Raw genomic sequence first — 25,346 nt, 5'->3', positions numbered from 1 at the left:
CTGGAGAAAATAATATGTTGCAGTCAAATATTTATTTGTTTTTTAAATATTACTCATGTGTGTAACTTAACTGGGCCTTTGCACATTTTAATCTGGCCCACATGTTGCTTTAGGTTCGTATTCATTTTGCTTCACCAAGGTGTAGCTGTGGCCTGCACAGTGACACTAGGGCCGTGCACCTATCAGCCTAAACAGACGGGCGAACCTCCACAGCACCTGCAATCTAACTAAAGCTTCAGTTGCACAAGGCCGAGACTCCTCCACGAGAACTATGGATGAACACAGCAGTCTACTAGAGGGATGGAAGCTATTACAAGTGGTTTTAACCGGAGCCATGTATACCTATTGTTGACCATTTTCACCTGGACACTAGCAAGCAACTTTCAGCAATCATTCGTCAACCAGTCAAGACCAACCATAGCAATCAATGGTTAGGCTGTGCATAAAAATGTTTACTATAATATTTTGTTTATAATTACAGTTTTGTTAAAACTGCATATGTGTCCTTTGTACAAATGTGACATAAAAGGCATTTTGTACATCAAGCAGTTCTGATGGGGACCAAGAGTTTTTCCAGTGTTATCATTATATTATGCTTGGCTAACTGACTGATTGAGTTTCCATAGGTAAAAGCTTAAGTATATGCTTGCTGGCTCACTAGACTTTGATCAAAATAGAAAGCAACCAACACTCCTCAGTGTTGTAACTAGAAAAGTGAGCTTTCAAGCTATGATTTTCTCCTAACCATAACCATGTTGTTTTTGCAAACGTTGTGCAAAAACTGAAACTCGAGGCATTTATTCCACCGTTGGAAGTCCCGCTGCCTCTTAAAGGGACTGTTGTTTGGTGTAAGTGAAAACGCGTTGCCCATTATTTCTGTCCACCGAAGTGGAACAACCACCATTAAATCAGGTAATAACTGAGTTCTGGGCTCTGCCCTGCAGATTGTCTACTTGTAATATCTATGGCAGTAATAATAGTTAACAACCATACAACAAGCTGCTAACATTCAAAACCAGTGGTTATGTTTATAACACAGACATGAAATATATGATAATTTCATAAACACTGAACAGTTGGTTTGGTTTGAAGTAAAAAACAAAAACAAAAAACAAAACCGTAAACATCACTATCTGTGATGGGAACACTTTTTGGTTAAGAGTCAGCATTGGATAATTATTTTGGTTAAATGAATAATTAGGTTAAGGTAAAGAATGATTATGTTATTTGTTCTCCGAGGCAGTATAAACAGGTTTCCTGTGTCAAAAAACAACTACACTTCGACCCACACTTTATTGTTCACTAGCTCTTTCTTCTGTGTGTGACAGTAGGTTTTAGTTCAATGGCAGTTTTACGGTTTTGCCCTGAATACAAACACCGGCTGCTCTGGGATTTGCTTAAACAACCAGTGCTGTTTGTTTTCTTGGGAGAACAGTCTGAAGTATACACTGTGTTACAAAAATGTACGACTTGGGGGTCATGACATTCTGAGACAGCTGCAGGCTGTTTTCCAGTGTGGCTCTCTTCTTGCACATTATAGCGGGCTCCCCAGTGTTATGGACTGCATCTTCTGCAATGAAGCCCTTTCAAAGCAAGGATGTCAAGGTTTGGCTAAGAGAACTGGGAGAGCCAAAGTGACCGCTGAGTAAGGGTTCAAATGAGTTTATGGAAAGTTCAAATAATGAACTTTGAGTTGGGTGAGAGCAAGACTAGATTGTTTGTGAGGAATGAGGAGGCAAAAGGAAAACTTGAGCAAAGGTGAACCAGGTGTAGGAAGCCATAAGCCAGCAAGCACATTTAAGGAAACCAGGACCACACAGTGCTGGAGGTTTTAAATTCAGCAATCAGACTAACCACTCACGTAAGGTGGCTTATTAACTCGATAAGTCAGGCCAGGAAAGGGCCAAGAGAGCTGGCATCAGAGCAGCATAATTTACAAAGAAAATAAAACTATCATTTTACAGCAAAAATACAAAAAGGCTAAATATTACAGGTTAAAAGTGACACGGCTGCTACACACAAAGCTAATGCTTGAGAAGAGTTTTGCATGTATAGTATTATTTAGCACAATGTCCTGGCTTCTAATCTGTTTGAAACCAGGACAGATGCTGTGTAAGTTAATAGAAATATCAATTTCACAGTTCTTTCATTAAGACAAAGAACAACCTCACATGAATACAATTCTGTATTCCATTATATTAATATATTGTTTAGATGTGCGTAGGACAATTTTAGCCTTATTCTTTCAACTGCAGCTCCTGCAGCAATAAGCAAAGTGAGTTCTGAACTGTCTGAAAGCATCTTTTAGCCAACAGGAAAAACCAACAAACAGTGAAGTGAACATTTTATAGATGCTCATCAGCAAAAGACAGAGTTCAAACCTGACTGTCTTTAGGATCCTCCAGGTGATGTAAGGAGATAAAACTGACTGTGTGTGTGTGTGTGTGTGTGGTCAATGACCAAAAATTAAAGGAAAGTTCAAATATAGCAAACAAAACATACACATTAATATATTGATATAAATATTTTAGTTCAACTTATGTATTTTTTAAATTTGTGTTTCGACATATATCTTATTCTTTCTAGTAGAGGTTTATCTGGTTTACGACCTTGATCTTAAATATCTTCTTAGTTTTACAGAATTACTCCATCCCTGTTGTAACCATGTTCCTTGCACAGTACATTATATTTTTTGACACACTGGCAGTTGAAATTTGTTCTTCGTTTGTTTTTTGGGCATTTATTTTTTTTAAGTAAAAAAAACCCTAATGATTCCTTTCACTACAGAGTGTTGTGGTGCCAGGTTTCTCAAGGAATTGATTAATTAAATACCCGAAAGGAAATATCAGCATCAGTTTCTTACAGTCCAGGATGAAGAATTCCAATTAGTGCTGAACAACCGACCAAAACGAAAAGATGTTCAGTTTACTATTGCCTTGGTTTAAGGAAACAAAATAGTTTATGTTTCAGTAGTTGCATTTTTGCTTAATGGGATAATTAGACAAGCTAAAAGCTGCACTAGCATCATATATCGGTGTGGAGTGTGTCGCATGGAATTCCTTTCTTTCCTCACTGTGGTGCAACAGACTCCTCTCACCCAGAGAGGGATTATGTGGAATTAAAGGCCTCCGCTGGGCCAGTGTGGTGACTGTTAACACACTCAGGGTTATGAGGAGCTTAAAAAAAAGAAGAGTTTAAATCTGAGCCAAGAAATGTCTCCTAGCTATAGTTTCCTCCTTCCTGTCTTCATTCTTTCTCTTGCTGCATTCACACTTTTCCTTTAATCCCTGCTAACTTTAGCTAAATCTGTGATTTTTGCCCTCAAGTTAAATTTGAAAATTTTGATTTTTACTTTGTTCTTTGTGATTCCTGTCTTTGGTTTTTAATCATTTACAGATAATGTTACCTTATTAGCTGTTTACTGCTCTATTGGCATCTGCATTTATAAGGGCTGATAAATTAAAATGTATAAAGTGGAGACCATCATCGTGAGTAACCATCATTTTCCGACCAGAAAGCACTTCAACTTAAATGTGTCTGGAAGTCCACAAACATAACAACCAGCTGATCCGAGCATTGTTGGGCAGAACTTAAGCAAGGAATACGCGACAAAACCCCTAAAACAAAACAAACAAGATTATCTTTAAATAGAATTAGCATATAGTCTTTACTAAGACAATATGCTATCTCTTTATTTTTCGTGCATGTTTGAAAAAAGAATCTATTCTATTTTTAACTCACCAGCTTTCATTGTGAGTATTGGTCTTAAAATCCTGTATCAGTGAATTTCTAAGTACAAGAACTTCACGATGAAGGCATTTATGAATCTCCTTATAAATGGAAAGAAGTCAGAAGAAAACGTCTTCTCCTTCTTGTTACGGTGCTGAAGTTACAGTATTCATATTGGCACAACGTGGTGTAGATACAGGAAAGGCCCCTATATCGTTTGTTTACATGTCTGTGGCTCCACCCAAACATGAGGTGATGAAAAACACTTTTAACTGCGACATTAATTCTGCATGTGCACAGACAGGGGAATTTAATAACAAAAAAGGAGAGAGCTGAGCTGCTTAAAGGCTTTTCTTCTTGTTCATGTCAAAGTTTATGCTGTTGAAGTTTCAGAGAGGGCAGCAATCCTCAGACTTAAATAGGACCTTTTATATAAAATTCTACCTCCCTCTTTTTATTGTTAGACTATTCCAGGGTGGCTTTGTGTGAGTCACAGTTCAAAATAATCCTGGTTTATCATTGTTGTTACTGTCCATGTTCCAATCACATAGAACTGAGAGTAAAAAATAAATAAATAAATTAAAAAAAAAACAGAAACGGAGCATTTAGAACCTCCTAAGTTTTGGGCTCACTGCCCTTATTTGTATGTATACTGCTTTCAGTGTTCAAAACAGGGCATGTTTAAACATCCTAACAGTATATCGACACAACAAGAAGCACAATATAGCTCTTATACCCTAAGATTGCTGAACCTCTATAAGCAGGCTATCAGGGGCACTCAAAAATCCTCAGACTAGCTACTTTTTTCTCCTCCAAAATGGCACTAAAGGAGGCCGTGCAGAGGTGCTTCCTGCAGTGGAACACAAGTTACTGAGAAACAGTTTTTCTTAAAGTGGCTTCAAGCAGCAGAACAAAAAACATCAGTTGGCTTTGACAATAACATCGTAACTAAAAGCACAGCAGATAATTTATTTGATTCTTGACTTTAAAGAAATACAAATTTGTTTCTGGAAAGTCTGAGAAATGTGTTAATTGCTGTCATTCTGAATAATGCGTCTCGACTGAGCACAATTTGGTCATTTATGGGGGAAACCTTTAGTGTTAAATAGGACATGCTGTGAAAAATACTATACATGTTTAGAGTTACGACAGGGGGTTGCTTGGCTTCGTATCTACGCGTCTTCACAGAAAGTGTTGATCTGCACAAGTTCTTTTCTAAAGCTCTGCCCTCTGTCGCATCTCTTCAGGAGATAATTAATTAGTTCCACCTGTGAAGTCACTTCTCTCCATCCCTTGTTTTGTCTCCATTTGCTCCTCCGTTCCTCCCTGTCTCTGCACTCGCTGCGAGCGGGGGCGTTTGGAGCACTAATTTGTTTTTGTTTTGCCGCGCTAACCTTGGAGGGGTGACATGACGTTATTAGCTTCTCCTGCTCTTCTGCTGCCACACATTAGATTCAGGTAGACATGGAAGGCACTTTTCATTTGAATTTAATTCTCCCCCTTCAGCTCTCCTTCCTCCCCACTCCCATCCTCCCACATCCTCCCTTCCCCTTAACCGTGCCACCCTCACACTTCTAATTAGATTTTGGGGGAAAATGAACTCTGATTAAAAACGCAGTCCTCTCCAACCTGACACACCATAGGCGCACGCCCACGCTCTGTGTGCAACACGCAAACACCTGACACATACACAGATCTCGCTGAAAGGCCTGTGGCAAGCTGAAAGCTTGTTTGGAAGATGTTGGAAGTCGGGATGTATCTGAGGAGCAGACAGTGGCTGCCGTTCAAACCTCCATGTCCTCCTCCTCCTCCCGCCTTTCTCCATCAAGTTCTCCATTAGCACAGATCCGATCAAACTGTCAATCAGCCCGGCCGCACGGCTGCTTCGATCTGGACTCGTGATTTCTCCCTCTGTCCCACCATGCATTATTAACACAGATTTTCTCATATCCTAAGAGGAAATTAAAATCTGTGTGGGTCTGTGTGTGTGTATGACTGTATGTGTGTTGTGGCTGATAAGTATCTGTTGAGCCTGCAGTTCTTGGGTGGACAATTTGACAGCAGTCTCGGGGTGGCTGGTTATGGCTAGAGGATGGGATCAAAAGTCACAGAGGTTGTAATCTTTTTTTCATTTAGAGCTTGTTAGAGAAAGATTTTTAGCTGTGGCTGGAGGTTTGAGGTCAGCTTCATCATCACAATCAGGCTCTTGATTCACATGCACGAATCATAGTTCCACATTACATTTTCTTTATAGAGTAGAGCTTTCAAGCACAAGTTCACTCCTACTTCCAAGGTGCATGGGGAAGCTCTGGATCCTCAAGAAGTAAAATCTCAAAAATGCCACAAGTTGAAATGTGTCATTCAAACAATAAGTAGACAATAAGTCCATCCATCCGTCCTTTTAACAGCATATCCATTTTAGGTACCATTCCCAGCCTCGTCAGGGTTTCCCAAATTAATGAGAACTTGTCATAAAGAAAGGTCTAGATTCAGTCAAACTGGAAGACACAGGAAAGGGAAAATGATGGGACACAAAATGGAAAAATGAGAATACTTTTTTTTTCCCTAGAGGCATTTACATTCAGAGTTGCTAATTCCTTTTAATAATTTTTTTGTCCACTTAGGATTTAGTAGAATTAGTACCTCAGATTTTATTGCTTCGCTTATGTTAGAAAATCCATCTTTTGTCCATGTAGTTGTTACTATCCATTCCCTTAGAGGTGGAGTCACAACGTTGAGTCACCTACAAAAAAAAAAAGAGAAGAAAACTTTAAAGCGTTCAATCAGAAATCTGTCCTCTCACAGAGATGCAAATCTGCTTGTTTACTGTTTTCTATCTTTCTATTGGAACACAGATTGCAAACAGCTGGGACATTTCGGTCAACAAAAGCGAGAACTCCACAAAACAACAAAACCGTATTATTTTTTATTATATATTTCTGATGCTGTTGGTTATTAGTTTGCTTATTTTAGCAGTTATGTGTCTTGCAGACTGTTTCATGTGGTAGATTCTCTAAATCACATGAAACATACAGCAGGTCTCCGAGGGTGTTTATTGGCTTCACAAGAACTGCAAGGCTTATTAATTATTAATAATTATATTATAAAGTGAACATAAAAAAAACACACGGAAATATTAACGTAGGAAGCTGTTGACATTTTGTCATAATTGTCTTGCAAATTAATTAAAAATAGCGCTGGCTTTAATAATAACCTGCTTATTTAAAAGATATGGGCCCGTTCTCTTTTTAACCGCTCTCTCACTGACTTCAGTAACAGTAAATCAGTCCAGAGAAAATAACAAACCAAGCGCACCTTGGTATATTCAGTACTAACAACATGATTTATTAACTCTGATGCACAAATTCAAGTGAAGTTTTGGTTGTAATGATTAATTCTGGAGCAAAACAAGTGAATAAAATATCGAAGATAAACGTCAGCTGCTTTATTCTGCAGCCAGCACAACTTGGAAAGTTCTCAAGGAAACAAACTCCTGCCTCACTGCTGATTCCCTGTAGTGCCTAAGCTTATTTCGGTGCTCAGAGTGCCAAGTGCCACAAGTGAAAAATATTTAAACTTTTAGCACCACGTGTGACTCAGGCTTTAGATGGATGTTAGATGCCATATAGTTGTGCACACCTGGATCCCACACTGAGTGATGATTACCCAGGTAGAGGTGCCAATTTGATTCAGGTCCTTGCAGGTTATATTAAACATGAGCTGACAAACAGCTGTGTGTGTGTGCAAAGCTCTAGAAATAGATGCTACAAGGATAAATCTCCACACTGGAGTAAAAATGTCTAGTGTTAATAGCAGCTGTCTTATAAATTATTTGCCCTTCTTTTGTGCATTCTTAATAAACTTTTGGTATTCTGCTTCTCATTGTTTAAACCCTAAGTTTTATTTATTCATAAATATTATTCATCAGTCTTTTTGTCAAACAATATTAAATAATAATTCCATTTACATGGTTCTTTTGCAAAGTGCTTTGACAGACTAGCAAAGCCGAATCCAGAATTTCAACAGAAAGCTGGAAATTAGAGCTTCCTGTTTAAAAGCAGTTAAAGAAAAAGACTGCACAAAAATGTAATGACATCACATAATAGTGAGTTTGTAAAAATGTGTTTTTAGAAGTGATTTGAAGGAGGTCGCAGATTATCTCCTCAGGGAGGTCGTTTCAAAGCCCACAACTTACTCGCTTTAGTGATTTTTGAGTTTCTCGAGCAAAAAGACTTGAGAAATCTTGCTGTGGGAGGTTAAAAATCGGTTAAAACTTAACCTATTTAAAAAAAAAAAACCTGAGTTAAATACCTACAAACCGGTGCTGTTTAATTTAGCCGCACAATCACCGTTCTTCAGAGCTGCCTGATTACATCAGCATCACTCTTCTTGTCGTGTTAATACGAATGACCTTTAACCCCTGCTAGTTATGAACCCATTGCTCTTGGCGTTGATTAGAATAACCTCTTTTTGTCTGTCCCGTCACTGCGTCCTCTGTGGCATCCCTCGCTCTTAAACAAGCGCTCCCAATTAGCACAGCGCTTAACGAGGTCGTTAGCAACCTGGTGTCCTCAACTCTACCAGCGTTCTGTGTTTAGGGAAAGGCGCCTATAGCTAAATGGCACATTTACACTCACAACTTGGACTCCTTTTCCATCTATCTCTCACACACACACACACACACACACACACACACACACACACACACACACACACACACACACACACACACACACACACACACACATTCGGTCACTCAGTCATTTCCATATTAATATAATGGGAGTATGTAGGGGTCATTAAAACATCAGAGAGTTGTAAAATCCAAATAGTAAAACACACAGAGCTGAATAGCACCAATGATAACTTGAGAGGGAGAGAGAAAGAGAGGAGGCTGTTTTATGATCATATTTGTGGCATGATGTGTTTTATGAAGTCAGCTCCCACATTATCTCCCCTATCATCTCTCGATCGCCATAATTCGATGTGAGAAGGTTATGGTAATGAGTTCTTATGGAATTGGGGGAAGGGGTTGAGCTGTGGGTCACACTCTACTGCTCATTGCTCTTGCATATAGTACGTATGGTTCTCCTTATTCTTCTATTATAACTGCATGGGGAAAAATGAAGACAATATTATCCAGTCGTATATTATCGTTAGCATTACCAGTTAAGGAAAACTGTAATTTTGCTGCTTACAGTGATGTTCACAGTAGCTCTTTGTCTGTTTATTTTGTGCAGTGCATTATCACTTCCTCAATAAGTGGGTTATTTATGTTTTGGTTTTCAAACGCTGCAGCAGTATAGCAGCACACACTCACGAGTGAATATATTCCTAAACATCGTTGTGTGTCTGCATGTGCTCGTCCTCAGCTTGTGATGAGTGGACTGTCCTTCCCAGACCAGGCCTGCACCGGGACATCAACCGCTTTGGACACTCTGCTGTGGTTAGCAACGGGTGAGTTTCTGCTTTTCATAACACGTCCCCCTAACCGATCCAATCCCAGACTCTATCTGGCTAATTCTTGTTTCCACCCTATATACAATAGTAAAACTTTGATAGAAAGTTCTTTGTAATGTATTTTCTGAAGTTAATGTAATTTTGGAAGGAGAAACAGTCATAGCCTACAAATAACGGTAGTTCTGCCCAAGGACAAGCCCCCGTATTACTAAAGGTAACAAAGTATTTTATTTTTTCTGAGTGTATCTTGAAATAAAGCGATTTGGTTCACAAAACATGCATGAACTTGCATTTCCTAAGTGTTTTCTTGTAAAAGTGCCACTTTAATCATAAATCTGTACCTTTACCAATCGTCCTTTGGACATTTCAGCAGTGATATTCAACCTTTGAAAAATATAAGAACAAGCCTTCCTGCTCAAATTACATTCATGCAAATAAAACACATCTATCCACAATGCGTGACACTCCAGCACAGCTTTTTCATTTCCTTGATGTCTTCCTGTGATGTCCTTCAAATCTTGAGCGTCTCAGGTGAATTTTGCCTCTGCCTTCCTCCTTGACTGGTATAGTTTTGTTGTGTAGACTGTTTATGGATTGATCTTTTTTTATCTCAATCTTATATTTAGTTTTGGTTGGCACTTCTCTTGTCACTTCTTCCTCCGCCTGCTCCTCTGAAGCTCCCTGTTTAGAAACTACGTCTCTCCCACCTCAGCTCTCGCCTGTATGTGGATGTTTCTCCTGCTACACTCTGTCAGAAACTTTCTTTGCACTTTCTATATATAGATACTGCATATATGTCCACGTGTATTTCACTTCATTACCTCGAGACCTATATTCATTTCTAGTTTTTTCCTCTCTAACCTTTTCTCACCCTCATTCACATGCAGGCGGATGTGTGAATGGCCTTTGGGCTCTGCTTTCTAGAAAGATGTGGTTTTCAAATGACTTATTACAGCTATGTACAACAAAGAAAACCCTGCCGTTGATGCACTGAGCATTTCTTGTTGCTCGTAGGGTTTAGCCTGAAAACAGATTTTGATTTTCTTGAAAAGAATCTGTGAACATCAGTCCCAGACAATCGGAGAGTACAAGACATTTTGTTTGGTGAAATAGAAAAAGTTATAGTGAAAATATAAATATCAGTGCTTTGTGATACTTAAATGTTTGCAGGAGTTTCATCGACTGACTTATTGCTGGGCTGAGAAATGACAGCCTGACCTGTTAACACCATTTACCCACCAAAAAGTCAGCTTTGAGCTCAGAAATGTCAGCTTTGAACTTCACAAGGACTGCTTCAAAATAGCAGCTTTTCTTTTTCACCCCCCCCTCACCACCACCTAAGTCCAGGTTTATTTTTAAAGGTGTTCCTCTAACTTTCTCCTCCTTTCTGGAGGCATTTCTCATCTGTATAAAGCGTGTAGTGTCTCGCTGTTGCTTCCTTCCACAGCTCTCTGTATAAGTTCTCTTTTCCTGTTAGTTTGTATAATCGTCCCTTCTTCATCTTCAGCTCCATGTACATCTTTGGAGGCTTTTCTGGTATGCTTCTGAATGACGTGCTGGCTTACACGCCTCCATCCTGCCAGGCCTTCTCTAGCCCAGGTTTGTGCGCCACTGCCGGGCCAGGTGTTCGTTGTCACTGGGTGAAAAGTAGATGTGTCCCCTGGAAGCCAACACCACCCGACCACATTTTTCCTGCTCCTTTCTGCCCTGCTCGGCCTGGTATGTTATGCTTCTGTTTACTGAGCAAATTCTTTGCCATTTATATGCATCTGTTTCTTTGTTTCAGTCTAAATATTTTCACTGCCATGTCAACATAGTTTTCCTGAAATGTACCACACAATCAAGCACAAGTGCAACTCCCAAAAGGCTTATTTTTTCACAAGAATCGTAATTATTCTGGAGGGCTCTGAAGTATATTTGCAATTCATAATTACAGGAACAGAAGGTCAGCACTGCAACAATTACCTAATTTCAAAGTAATTAGGATCGGTCTGAACCAGATGTAGATGCGGTAGCTCTTCAGGTATTCTGCTTCAGGCACCTCGCTCGAGGTTTAAGTAGAAAGTAATTATGAAAATGATTTTGCTGTCAGTTTTAAATGGAGCATAAGCCCACATGGATTGAATGAATTAAAAGATCAAATCAATGGGTTTGCATTTAAAAGCCTGCTCATTGCAATTCACATACACCTTATCTAACCTTCATAACTCATGACAACATTTATGTGTCATCCCAAGCACACAAATCCCATTAATGTCCATAAAAACAAAATAAAATCTAACCTTAATTTAAAAGTTAAATGCTACATTTTCAATTTTTTTTCCTGGGTAATGCGATAAATGACTAACACACGCCAAAATACACCCCAATAACAGGTTAAAATGTGTTCTTTACTGACGCCAGAATAACAAATTATAGAAACTATAGTTCAAAAAGAGCATGTAGTCAAACCAGCAGCCTTGTGAACACTGATCATCTCTTCTACTGCCTGAGCCAGCCTGTGCAATCTATGTTTAGCATGTTGAGACAGTCTTAGTGTTAGGTCTGCAAATCCCGAATAACGAAGTTGTCACTTGGTAGCTTCCTGATTATTGCATCCAAATATGGTAATACATTTTATTTTACACTGCCCTAATAGTTTAAGTAGTTGTACATGTTCACCTCTGTGCACTATATGTATTAACTGACTGATAGACATTTCCATGAAAATCACATTTACATCTTTGCTAGTCAAGAAGTCAAATCACCAACAGATGAACTCTTTGAAACATTTGTTGGCTGATTTCAATAAGTGGAAATCGATTACTGAAAGTAAAACTGTACGAGTTGTGCTCAGTCCATAATAGTATGAAAGCATTTTGTCCATACACTTTATTTAGACAGTAACAATACAGATTAGGGGGGAAAAGGCTGTGACCTAGTGTCTTTGTTGCCTTTGTACCGATGTGCTTATGTTTTTTAATTTGTCTGTGTTCTCCATTTTTAGACAGTACAGATGAGCAGTGTTTCCGCTTCTCAGACTGTGCGAGCTGCACTGCCAACACAAAAGGATGTCAGTGGTGTGAGGACAGGAAGTGCATATCTGCCTCAAGCAACTGCACTGTGGTGAGGCTTTACTGACTATCAGTAAAATATCTATGGTAAACCTTATCGTATAGTATTGATAGTACAATAATTGAATTAAATCTTTGATGGAATACTTAACATATTGGTTCCTGACAATGCTAGAAGTCATAAAAAGTGCAAAGACTGTTCTGTCAGTGGCTGAGCATCAATGCAATTTGGCACCATAGAAAGTATAAAATATGGATAGAGGTAATTATATTTGTATAAAAAGGGCTAATCAGCTAATTGTAGCTTGTATGGTTTTCATCCATAAGCTGTATAGGGGAACACACACATTTGCTAGTTAGCTAAGTGGCATACAACACTCAACAAAACCAAAGCAGAAACTTCTTGGATGATCTGTATCTCACAGCAAGCCATAATCTTAGATTACTCAATAAAACGTGACAAAAGACAATGGAAAGGTCGAGTGTAATGACCCAAAGTATTTAAAGCAAGGCCTGCCTCCAGCTGCCTAATTTGGGACACCTGTCAAATTGGCCATGCCTAAAATGCCCCACTTAGTTATTATAGAGCTGTGAAATTTGACATTTTATCATACAAGTCTGTGAGGATTGACTTGCTTTTGCAGTCAATCTCAAGTGACCATTAAAGAAAATGCATTTAAAAAATAAATAAATCTCCCGAGGCCTGAGGCTTTTCCTTGTCTGTCACCAAAATTGCACTCAGAATTGGAGATGCAGCCATTTGGAAACGATCCTTTGTTGAGCGTGAGCTGAAAACGTGAGCTGATAAATGCTGGAAGAAAGTTCAGAGGCTTTTCAAATGACTGGTTAAAGGAAGAAGCTGTCGATGTCTTATATAAAGTCTTAAAACAATCAACACCAATCAGTGTGATCTTTTTAAATGATCACACAGACACACGCTCATTTAAGGTTTTTGTTTTTTCTTTTATTCTCTGAAGCATCAAAATGAACATTTAAAAAAAAAAAAAAAGCAAAGTAATTGTTGGGCTGAAATTAAACTTGTTATAAATATTTTCTCGTGTTATTTTGTTACGTTTGCTCATTTTGTTTCCTCCTTTCACAGTCTCTGTTTTTAATCTCAACCCTGCTTTGTGTGTGTTTCTTTGTGTGTTTGGCTATCTGTTGCTTTCTTTCTGTCTACGTGCTTGGCTGGATTTGATCTGAATCTGTGAATGGATCGGACTGTTTGTGTGTGTGTGTGTGTGTGTTAGCTGACTCTGGAGCTGGCCCAGCAGCATGGCGGCGCTCTGTCTCTGTCTCCCCCTCCGTCCATGTTGTCTGAACATCAGCTGAGCTTGTGGAAACACGGAGCCAGGAGAAGGGGACATGTGTGTATCATTTGACACTTCCTGTTAAGCTTCAGGTTTGGGCTGCAAGGTCACAGGTCAGAATAGTCCCTAAGGTTATGTGGACACTGGGGGACAATATAAGTACAAATTTGCATGTATTTCATGCATTTCTTCTTTCTCCAACAAGTGGTACCAAAAATGGTGTGAGAAAAAGAACACTATGGTGTGAGGAGCTGTTCACGTCATTGAGTGATGCAGAAATTGTTACTGATCAAAAGCTTTTGAAGGTTTTGGTAAATAATTTGTAAGCAATAAAGAGAATCATAGAATATGGTCTCTGTTCTGAGACAAGACTTGTCATGCTTGTTTGAACATGAGTCTGTTTTTGGATCAATCCAAATGACACATCCATTTAATGCCATTTCAGGAGCAGAAAAACAAAATGTACGCTCAATAATCCTCAAGAAAATACGTAAGCAAAAATTGTCATGAAAACAGGACATGAGCAAAGACCTCTCCTTGGCCCTTTGTCTAACCTTCAAGGTTTTCATAGAAATCACTTTTTAGTTAATATGCTAAGAAAGTGGTGGACTAAAAAAATGAAGGTCAGGATTGTATTTACCTGTGCAATCATGGATATAAAGATGTGTCATCCTTTAGCAGAAAATGGGATTTTGTTTTTTAGGCTAAAGTACACTTTGCTGGTACCTGATCAAATTAGATTTTTTTTTTGAAACTTTTAAATAAAAAAAACAAATTTCCTTTCTGTTCTGAAACCTTATAGCTAAAACTGCTGCAGTGTAACTGTGCAGCATATAGAATAAAAACTACATCTCAGTATAATGTGTCCTGCATATTGATTTTCTTTTCCACTCTGCATGTTCTGTTGGCTGTTTAAATCACCACGCCCATTTATACTTTATTCATTTTCACCATTTGTTGCACACTATATCGAATTCTCTAGCTTTACTGTATTTATTGTTGAAGAGAAAACTGTCAAAGAACTCTAGCCCGACTGATATTATTTCCTGTTATTTTGTGTGTGTGTTTGAAGACGGTAAGAGACTCATCCAGGTGTAAGCGCAGGGAAGAGCTGGAGTGTTTCAGGCTGGCTAGCTGCAGGAGCTGCTTGCTGAACGTCAACTGCCAGTGGGAGCCACAGCAGCAGGAGTGTCAGGCGTTGCCTGGTGAGGAGAAACACTCACGCATGTAACATAGTAGCAAGCAAATTAAGTACCTCAAGTTAAATTCATGAAGCTCATTTTATTCCAAGTGAATCTGAAAACTTTTTCACCCGGCTTTGCAAAGTCTTTGCACAGCATGTTTGTGATTTGCTTTCTAATCTGCTTCCTCATGCAGATTGAGGCCATATGCAGCAAAATGAGAACACCTTGAGAATCTACTCTATTTACATAAAGAGTTTACAAATGCACGCATGGATAACCTGTTTTATAAATGCTCTGTGAATCTTTTTGATGATATTTACGACAGTGTAGCGTTTGCCCTGAAGTGACTGCAGTACTTTTTCAGAACTACTGGAATGTGTGTCATATAAAACATACTGTGAAGTAAGACAAAACATTTTGCATGTTCCCACACTAACCAGTGGCATAGTCTTAGTGGTCTTCACAAATAAACACCCTCATATTCAGGCAAGCATACATTCAGACAGGATTAGTATGAACACACACATAGAAGCATGCACACACTTGAGAAATGTGCTCTGCACTCAGCAGCATAGAGAAGTAGGCCAATTAGAAATGTTTACTGGATGTTCTGAATATGAATCCTTGGATGACTAACAAGTTTGAGTTATGCTGTGCAGCCTTAAAGCCATAGCTGCTCCTACTTTGACTTTTACTGCTAGCAAATATAAGGGCACAGGAAACACTCCTGCTACTTGAGTCCATAAATGATGCAGTTCCATGTTTTATTGTGTTATAAGGACCTGCTGGGTTCATTGGCAAAGACTTGTGAACTTGTACTAGCTTTAAGCCGAAGATGGCGGGCCCTTATGTTTTGCTGGGATAATAGAGTTTGATAACTTGATTATTACTCAGGAATGTGGTAGTTTGTTCATTTGCAGTTCAAACCCATGTCTGAAACTGGATAAAACGAAGCAGAAATATCAAGATTTTTCATGACAGTACAATGTAGACTAACTAGGAATGTTTCCGATGACTAATTCAGCAGTCCATTAAACAGGAGAACTACTAATGGGCTAGGTCTGTGAAACAGAAAAACAAAATTATGCTCAAGCTAATGGATCAGGTTGGGGGGGTTCATTATAAACGTGTACTCAATATTGTGTCAATATTGCACATAGGATAATGTCAAATAATTTGGTAATTGTTCATTTGCACAATTATGTTCAGAAACATCTCACTACCAACATGCACGTTTCATTTGAGTTAGATCTTGAAAATAACAAGTACAAAATAAAACCATAGATCAATTTTAGTCAGAGCATTATTACAGTGTTTTTTTGTTTTTTTTAAATATTCTATAAATGTTACAATACTGTGAACATTTTTTCACTATTGAACTGAAATTCTGTCAGTGTGACAGCCCTAGAAAGGTTAAACCACAGACGGTATATATGTATGACGCATTGGGTTTTGGACTGAATTTTGAAGCCTAAGCATTTCATTTTCATTTTAGTATCATATCCATATTTGGATGAGACAGTGTACTGTTAATCTAATCATCTAATGTATACAAGGAAACTTCATTCAACTGTAAATTGGTGCAAAGCACTGAAACATATGAGTTAATTAAAACTAACATGATATCAATAATAAACAAACTGGATCTTCTGGGTGGGTTGTACCTTATAGCAAGTTATTCTATGTTAGATCATTCCATTAAAATTGCACCAAAAACACCAAAGACACAAACATGGCCCAGGGATCTAATTCAGTGACTACACTTAGCAGAGGTGAGGCCTAGCAGAATTCGACTGACCATAACTCAGTGTCATTTAAACACCCACGCCCTTAATTCCAGTATCCAGATTGAAGAGACAACTATACAGTTGTTATGAGAGAAGACCCCATAGAGGCCAAAGTTGTTTTGTACCAGGGTGTAAAAATATTTTAATGCTATAAAGTTAGGCCTTTAACATGGCAGTGCCAGATTTTTATCAGGATTTAAAATAATTACTGGTTAGTACTTTTTGTGCCAAATAGCAAGGGCATTAACGTACTGTGTACAGTCGAGTAGTTACCCACATCCCCAAATAATTCTAAAGTTATGGTTTTCTAATTATTATTTTTTTCTATTGTTTTTTGGACTCCGTGGGAACTGTTTGGGAAGTGGCTTGTTTTTTAGCTGCTGAGGTTGCAACTTGAGTTGAAGATCATCCATACAGTTGTTGCCTCAGAATGTTAGAGCGATTTAAAACTGTTAATTACAGTTTTAAATAAATGAAATGTATTTGAATTACCATTGAAAATTTAGCCCTTACAATCATCTGCCTAATATTTCACAAATGTACGTAGTTTATCAAGTGTGCTTTAACGTTAGCAGTGCTAGCACTAGTAGACTCATTTCCTTGCAGTTTAATATTTCTCTGGTGGAGTGGAGACTTCACATTGGTTTATTATCCAAATGATGAAAACGGCAGTTCATTTTCTGGTGGTTCTGGCAGTATAATTTTGTAATGGTATGTTTATTTTCAAGGTTTAGGAAACTAAGGCTGTGATTGTATTTTGTTTAAAGCTTAAATGGACAGAGATAGAAGACAGACATGTGCTTCTATTCTCTGTAAATCAAAATGAGTACTACTATTTGCATCTTCCATGCATTTGATAGTATTCTGCAGCTACCCTCTTATATTGCAACACTGGAGCTTCACCATCCTGCCACTTCTCTAGTATTTATATGTCCACAGGCAAGATTATGCTACTTGGCATGAAGCGTTGCAGACCACACAGAATAAATAAGATATTTCTTTTTTGTTTGAGTCCATTAACATGCTGAGGCCGAAACAAAGCTTCTGTTTTCCTGGAGTTTTATGTGGAGATGGCTAAGAAGAGTTGGGTTATTTAAAGCTGTCTCTAACACCATGACAGCAGTGGCCTTTTCTTTAGACATCATGTTATGACTCATTCTAAATGGTCCAACATGTTTATCTCTGATTTTTACACAAAGACTGTAACCCAGTCAATCTGTTTATTCTTACGCTCCCCCCTTTTTAACCCTTAACTTTACTTTCTCCTCCTGTTTCAGTCAATTATTGCGTACTTATATTGCATGTAAAAAAGATAAATAAATAAAGAGAGCAGGTATTTTCTTTTCTGTTTTGGAAAGGTTGGTGATGGAAGCCATTATAGGCATGTGAATGTAATCAGTCCTGGAGACCAAAATAAACAGCAGTGCTCTGGAGACTGAATGGCTATTCTTTCCTTTCATCCTGGCTAATTGAACGGCCTCTGCGCTGTTATAGTCTCCCACAAGACACTTTAGTGACCCAGATAAGAACAATGAGTGCATATATGCGTTTTATGGGTGAATTTATCTTCCGCTTCTACTCAGTCCTGTTCCTTTATCCTACGGGCGACATATTGTTAACTCCTGGGAATCCTATTTGTCAGGTCTGTACAAAGCAAGAATTTGCTGCTTTAATCCAAGACAGCATTAATCAACAATTACATCAGCCTCTAATATTAACTTCATAAATATTTAATCACATAAGCCAGAAGAAATTATTTTAATGTGGTTCAGTCATCTGTTTGTTCTGGCAGAAAAGTTTACTCTCCAGGCCATCACATCTGTTCCAGTATCAGTGACTTCTTTGTCCATCACTTACCTTCACTGAGGATCCAACTTTGGTCTCAGCTGACTCTCAGCTCACTTGCACACCTGCTCCTCATTAGACTTGGTCTAAATACCAACCCTCAACTGGCAGCATGAAGGATATCAATTAGATGCCTGCTTGACTAATGAAACCTGCAGTTACATCCAAGTAAAGGCTGCTTACACCATTCTTCTTGTTTGCTCCCCCTCCTTGATGTTGCATTGTTGCAAAAAAATAAATCTGTAATATAAAATGTGTTAGTCTAGCATGGGGGTCGGCAACCTTTAACACCCAGTTTCCACGCAAAAGAAAACACTGGGAGCCGCAAATACTTTTTGACGTCTAAAATGAAGATAACACTGTATAAATTGTTGTTTTTACCTTTATGCTTTGTGTGAACAACTAAGGTGTGTTGCTTATTAAATCCATTTTATTTATGTAATTAACACATTTTGAACTCTTAAAGAAATATAACAAAAGGAAAGACACCCAGCTGAACTAAAATGATCCACGTAGCAAACAAAAACTGTTATATCGCCTTTGGGCTTTTAGAGCCTTGACCTGACTTTTAAAAAATAATTGGGAAAAAAAGCACTATGCTGCTAAAAAATGAAAAATAGATAATTGCAAATTTATGCCTAAATATGTATTTTACCTGGTTAATGTGTGTGGCGGGGCGTGGTCTGCAGCGCCACTGCATGGGAGTCGGACGCACCTGAGCGGCACCCGCAATCACGCCTCGCTAAGGTATTGCTTTGAGGTTTTTGTTTTTACCCCAAATGTGTAATATCTGTACATCTATTTATTAATCATATTGTTCGTTTTCTTCTGTGTAATGAATGAAAATTTGAGGATTACAAGTCTCTAAAAATATCATTTTTATGCTTTTTATAATGTACAGATATGCAAGTTCATTGTACAAATGAAGTCGAAGGAAAAAAAAAACAGTACTGTGTTTCTGTATGCAGGCCAGCTGTGTGGGGATGGCTGGCACCAGGTTGGTGAGGTCTGCCTGAGGATCAACTCCAGCAGAGAGAGCTATGACAATGCCCAGCATTATTGCAAAAACCTTGGAGGAAATATTGCTTCTTTGTTGACAGACAAACAGGTCAATTTTGTTCTGGAAGAGCTACAAAAGTATCAGCTACAAGACAAGGTGGGTGGTTGTCATGCAGTAAATTCAGAAATGACAGGCATGCAAACAATGTCAGTGACAGGTATTCATTATTTTCCACTTGTATGCCTTATAAAATAGCTGTGGCTGTTTATGCACCATTATATGTTGGTGGGCGAAGATATAAATCCAATTTTTAGACATGTTTGGAATGATAATCATAAGAAAGAGTAGTGTGGAAGCAGATGTAGGTTATCACTTTAGAATAGAGGTTCCTGGTGAAAGCTATATTCTTCAAGTCTGTGTGTATTCTACAAAAAAGTTACATTGGAATGCCAATAATTTAGGTTTTTAATCATCTTTAGCACTCCTGACTAAAACGATGTGTAGTCACAACCTTAAAAAATTATTGTTCATAGTTATCTTTATTAATTTGGTCATATGAAGAATGCATGAATCTTCTGTGTATAAATTTTTTAAAAATTTAGCTGATGTACCTGAGGTTTTACCAGGCCAAATTTGGTGGCATTCCTTCTTGTTGAAATTTGTTATAACTGTAAGAAAAGGTTTGAAAGTGTATGCTAGATCACTTCAGGGCCAGTGTTGAAAAGATGTAATTATTTCCAATAGATCCTCCAAACAAAATGATCAACTCAGTTGTTTGTGTCTATCCTCAGGAAACTGGATGAGTCTGGTCTGAGATTAAGCAAAATTTAAAAGCATTTTGCCCAGATATGATTAAAAAGTTGTATATGAATGTAACTTAAGGTTACAACTGCCACCATCTTCGTGCCATTGACACAGGTGCAACTTTGTGAATTGTGGCCATTCTGTGATATATGTGTACACAAACCTGCCTCCATACATTATTTATCATTGGATGCCAAATAATGTGTTTCTCACCAGCACAAAGCAAGGCTCACAAGCAACTAATCATTAACAGAAGCAGTTGTGGCGGTTCCATTTCCATAGATTCAAGATATTTCTAATTGGGGTGTGTATGTGTTTTATCTACCATGGAAATTGGACATTTAGAAAGCAAAAAACCCTTCTAAGGCCACCATGGAGCACAAAGACAAACTGCATGGTTATAAATGACCGCCACACTGAAATGTTCACTTCTAATTCTCATGTTAGGAACTCCATATGAGAATCTGACATGCTTGACAACATTTCATGATGAATCCAATCTGTCCAGAGAAACAGTGGAGGGTACAAATGTAGTTAATTTTCTTCATTTTTTGACATTTAGAAATCAAAATCTCACAACCTACATTTACTATGCCTTCAAAAAAGGTTTTTTTCTTTTCATCTGGATTACAAAGGATTTTCAAATGGAGGAGCTGACTAGACACAGAAAGGCGTGCGAAAATATGCATTTGCTGACATATAAATGCAATGTCACAGTATTCTTGGGATCCTGAATTTATCTAATGAAATGAATCACAGCTGTGGGAAAGAATTCTTTCACGTCACAAATGTTTTGTCGGCAGATAATTCAAATGTTCACTGAACTACACTTCAATCAGCTGCTGTAATTTCTGGCCCTTTTTGAAATCTTGAATGAGTTTGTGCTTTTATAGCAATTACAGTCATTTGCAGATGGTTTGATTTAGGATCCACTTTAATGGAAAACACGACACTGTCTTCTTGGCAAAGTAGATGTTGTCTTAGTTAAATTACTATGTGCTTCTTGCTTAGGTGATAAAAAGCATAACGTGACCTGCTATGAAAGAAACAGGATGAGGATTAATTGTGTTTATACTCTTTCATTTGATGAATCTGACAGAAGCACAGCTATCTCTCTAAAGGGCAGCGTCTAAATTTGTGCAACGTTTACTTACACAACTCTACGTAAGAGTTTATGAAATATTGTAGGGAACATGAATGGAGACTTTTACCATCTTTGTCACCCCAGAAACACGTTTATATTTAACTATGAATAAAGCTCAGTTAACTTCTGAAGAAAATATTGGAAGGATCTTCTCTTACTGTGATATGAAACAGTATCAAGTAACATCATAAGGACTGTCAGCTTTCTCCCAAGTTAATGACCAGTGCTAATTCCACATAACAGAATATCAAGAAAAAGTTTGTATATGTTGTACATAAAGTCAGTCACTGACTAATTCAAACCTGTCTTTCTGCTTCTACAGATGTTATCTCCATGGGTTGGCCTGAGGAAGATTAATGTGTCGTACTGGGGCTGGGAGGATGCATCCCCCTTCACCAACACCACCCTGCGATGGTCACCTGGAGAGCCCAGTGACTCAGGCTTTTGTGCTTACTTGGAACAAGCTCAAATGGCTGGTCTTAAGGCCAACCCCTGCACTGCCACCACTGATGGCCTGATCTGTGAAAAACCTGCTGGTGAGAAAAAAAGAATAGAAAGACAAAAGAAAAAAATGTATTTGAAGGTTAGCGCACCTAATGAAACCATACACCCACCAGCCACTTCATTAGGAACATCTGCTCAGTGTGCAAAATGCTAATCAGCCAATTATATGGCAGCAACTCAATGCATTTAGACATGTAGATGCGTTCCAGGCAATCCGCTGAAGTTCAGACTGCTGTCTTTTTCTTGCACAACCATTTCTACAGTTTACAGAGGTCAGAGTAATTTGAGTAGTCTGGCCGTTCAGGCTCATGGTGGTAGGGTCATGGGGTCATAGGGGGATATTTTCTTGAAACACTTTCGCCCCCTAAATATTACTTGAGCATTGTTTAAGTACCACAGCCTGCCTGCGTATTGTTGCTGACCCATGTCAATTCCTTTATGAGCAAAGTGTATCTATGTTCTGATGGCTGCTTCCAACAGGAATGTGCCATATTGTCTCCAGATCTATAAAATAGTCAAACTTGTGTTTTTACAGCTACACTATCTTACTATTTGGATGTCACTGAATGCAAAACAAATATAGCTAACAGGTCATTTAATGTTTCACACACCATGGTGCTGTCTATCCCTTGCTCAGGGAGTCCCCAGAGTCAGAGTGCTCGTCCCTGTAAGACGCCTTGTGCTCTGCGCACCAGCTGTGCCAACTGCACCAGCCAGGCCATGGAGTGCATGTGGTGTGGACGTACTCAGCGCTGTGTAGACTCCTCTGCGTATGTCATTTCCTTCCCCTACGGCCAGTGTCTGGAGTGGCAGACCCAGGATTGTACTGGTGAGACTTTTTACTATGCTGCTACCATCATTGTAGAGGAAAATATTATATTGTTTTTTGCTTTTATTCATCTGACAGGTAGACTTATAAGTATAACCATAGGTAATTACGTGCAAGAACAAAAAATCACACTCATTTAGTGTGCTTGGTGCGTTACACTGTTGTTTTTTGTTTTGTTTTTTTAACACGTAGCCTGAACAATTCCTTACTGTCTGTAATTCCTATTTATTTAGTGGAATATTTACTCAAAATGGGTCATTATTTTTCTTTTTTTGCTTTTATTAAACTGAGAAATTCTAGTACTTTTTATTTGATTACTTTAATTTTTGCGAGTTTTTGGATTGGGTTCTTGTACAAGTCTCAGTGGTTTAAAATTGTTACTGATATTGGGAGAAATAAGTTACAAAGGTCAGGTATAATATTATTTGTTCCTAATCAAAGTGGAGAGTAGAGCCATGCCAGAAAAACATAAACTTGTGGCATTTTTGAATGTTTGTACTCTGCTGTATGTTATCTTTGTGTCAGGATAGTTTATGTCTACACAAACAAATGAACAAAAGATAAAAACTGTTACTCATACCTTTGGGAAAGAGACCAAAGTGCGATGTGTGGACAGAGTCATTGCAGGCTCCCATCGACTGTCTTATCAGCAGTCAAGGCTACCCATCAGCCTCACACACACATTGACTCAAACACACCAACACTAGGGCAGCGCCAACTCTCCTGTAGCTACAGGGCAGACAATCAATCACCTACAATGACACATGACTCACTCAATATGAAGTCCTCGCTGCTGTCTCTTAACATTTCTCTGATATACAACCTCTCCCCGGGGATGGTATAGTTCAGCTTCACCGCTGCTTTCTGATGAGATGGTTTCTTAGCATGGCTGAGCCCTGTGACTCTTTCGTGGCGCCTAATCGTTTTTGGAGTTTCTAAATCCTCAGTCTCACCGGGAAAGTAACTTGGTGAATTCCGTACAACAAATTAAACAAATAGGTGGTTAGGTTTTTAGGTGAATTTTCATCCACTCTGGGTCAGATTTCAATTGAAAGGTTGGTTTGTCCAGGCTAACACAAACAAGACAGAGGGTTAAGCACTAAGGCGCAAATGGAAATACAGGGAAGATGTAACTATTACTACTAGTACAGAAAAACAACAAGATGGGAACCAAAATACAAGCTATCACATAATTGAACTGTCCCTAGAAGTGATAAAATAATAAGCAGCAAGAGACTAAAGGGGCAGGAAGATCAACTAAAGACTATATCACCACAACTGAGATTCACAAGAAATGTGAATAATAAAGAAATGAAATATAATTATTCTCAAACACAACCCAACAATATTCAAACATCCAGAGTACTCAGAAAACAATAATAAACTAATAATAAACTGATAATAAACTGATAAATAATACATGAATACCAAATCCTCACAGTAACTCAAAATCCAAAACCTGGGGATAAGTACTCTAGGTTGTACTTTTGGAACAGCCAGCAGACCACATAGGGATTATAGGACCACCTTGTGTCTTCCTTTTACATTTTACTTTCCCTTGCTGTAAGAGCTCTGTAACACCAAAATTTCTCATCCGTGGGATAAAGGTCTATTCTATTCTAACTCAGAAAATCTAGGGAAACAATAGAAATTGCAGTTTAATTGACCCGAAGAAGAAGTTTGGGTAGAAAACCTCAGTTTATTAGGAATATTGAATAAAAAAAAAAAATAACAACAGTGACTTTTTCTTTTAGTTCATGGGACAGATACAACCAGTGTGCCAACCTGTCTTAGTTTTTCTGAGATGTGGCATGAGACTCTATAGGGGATGTCCTTATGAACAAGAAATATATTAAACTGGTAACAGTATTCACTATGGCACTCAGTCCTAGCTGGGGCTGCACAAGACCCTCAGCCATGGGTCAGTTGCGTCTGATCGTCCAGACAGCTCAGGTCTCACAGGCCGAGGTGGCTCACACAGGGGGCTCAGGATCCACCAACTGGGGCACAGATTTTGCAATAACCTGGACAGGTGCCAGTTCAGTGTGGGGAGGCCCCGAGCAGAGCTGTATCCGGTGGAGCCATCTGTGGGGAGGTCCTGGATACCCTCAAAACACTGGACACATGGATTTCAGTCTAATGTACAGTAAGTAGAGCTGAGTTAATCCTGCTTCCAGAGAAAATGGCCAACTGCAACCTTGAGGTGGCAGTAGGAGGGAGGCCAACAGGCCAGAGTAGACATCATTTTAATTGAGATCGATTTTCAGATTTGACTTGACAAGCCCTACTTGCCTCACTTGCCCTAATTCAATGCTGTGAGGAATGAGGCATGACTTATTCTATACACATAACACTCATTTCCTATATTTCTATATACACAGCTGCTTGTGCAAAACAAAGCTTTACAAGATGGAGTTGATTACAAATTTCTGCCTTTGATTTTATTGCAACTTTGGAAACTTCAGACGTCTAGTTTAAAATTCTGGACCTCACTAATTTCCAAACCCTGTTTAGAAATTAGTTTGGTTTTATTTTAGGGAAAGTTAGAGCAAGGTAGAACTATATTTTATTTGGCAGTTCAACAAGTGTCTCTTAGGGGACAAAAAAAAAAGTATTCCCCTGAGGCAAAACTTTGCATTGTTATTTTCTGTCATTTGTTAGACAAATACTCACTTTGGAGCAAAGTGTTCTTGTTTG

At 38.5% G+C, this 25,346-nt stretch overlaps 1 protein-coding gene across 1 annotated transcript in view; it reads left to right on the top strand.

The window, feature by feature from the left end:
• The window catches only part of atrnl1a (attractin-like 1a), a 318,106-nt gene that overhangs the window by 64,473 nt on the left and 228,287 nt on the right, over nucleotides 1–25,346 (top strand). Inside the window, exons 12-19 of the mRNA XM_085427777.1 lie at nucleotides 9,102–9,186; nucleotides 10,697–10,908; nucleotides 12,176–12,294; nucleotides 13,493–13,609; nucleotides 14,625–14,757; nucleotides 19,337–19,524; nucleotides 21,639–21,852; nucleotides 22,458–22,649. Of these exons, the coding sequence (XP_085283903.1) occupies nucleotides 9,102–9,186; nucleotides 10,697–10,908; nucleotides 12,176–12,294; nucleotides 13,493–13,609; nucleotides 14,625–14,757; nucleotides 19,337–19,524; nucleotides 21,639–21,852; nucleotides 22,458–22,649 (1,260 nt within the window). The remainder of the gene's footprint in view (nucleotides 1–9,101; nucleotides 9,187–10,696; nucleotides 10,909–12,175; nucleotides 12,295–13,492; nucleotides 13,610–14,624; nucleotides 14,758–19,336; nucleotides 19,525–21,638; nucleotides 21,853–22,457; nucleotides 22,650–25,346) is intronic.

This window comes from Rhamphochromis longiceps, linkage group LG13 (genome assembly GCF_057381845.1).
Source record: "Rhamphochromis longiceps isolate RC_006_pf linkage group LG13, R_longiceps_female_GT1.1, whole genome shotgun sequence".
In the NCBI taxonomy this organism is placed as follows: Eukaryota; Metazoa; Chordata; class Actinopteri; order Cichliformes; family Cichlidae; genus Rhamphochromis; species Rhamphochromis longiceps.
Note: the sequence above shows the minus strand (reverse complement) of the source record. Positions and strands in the feature narration are given on the sequence as shown.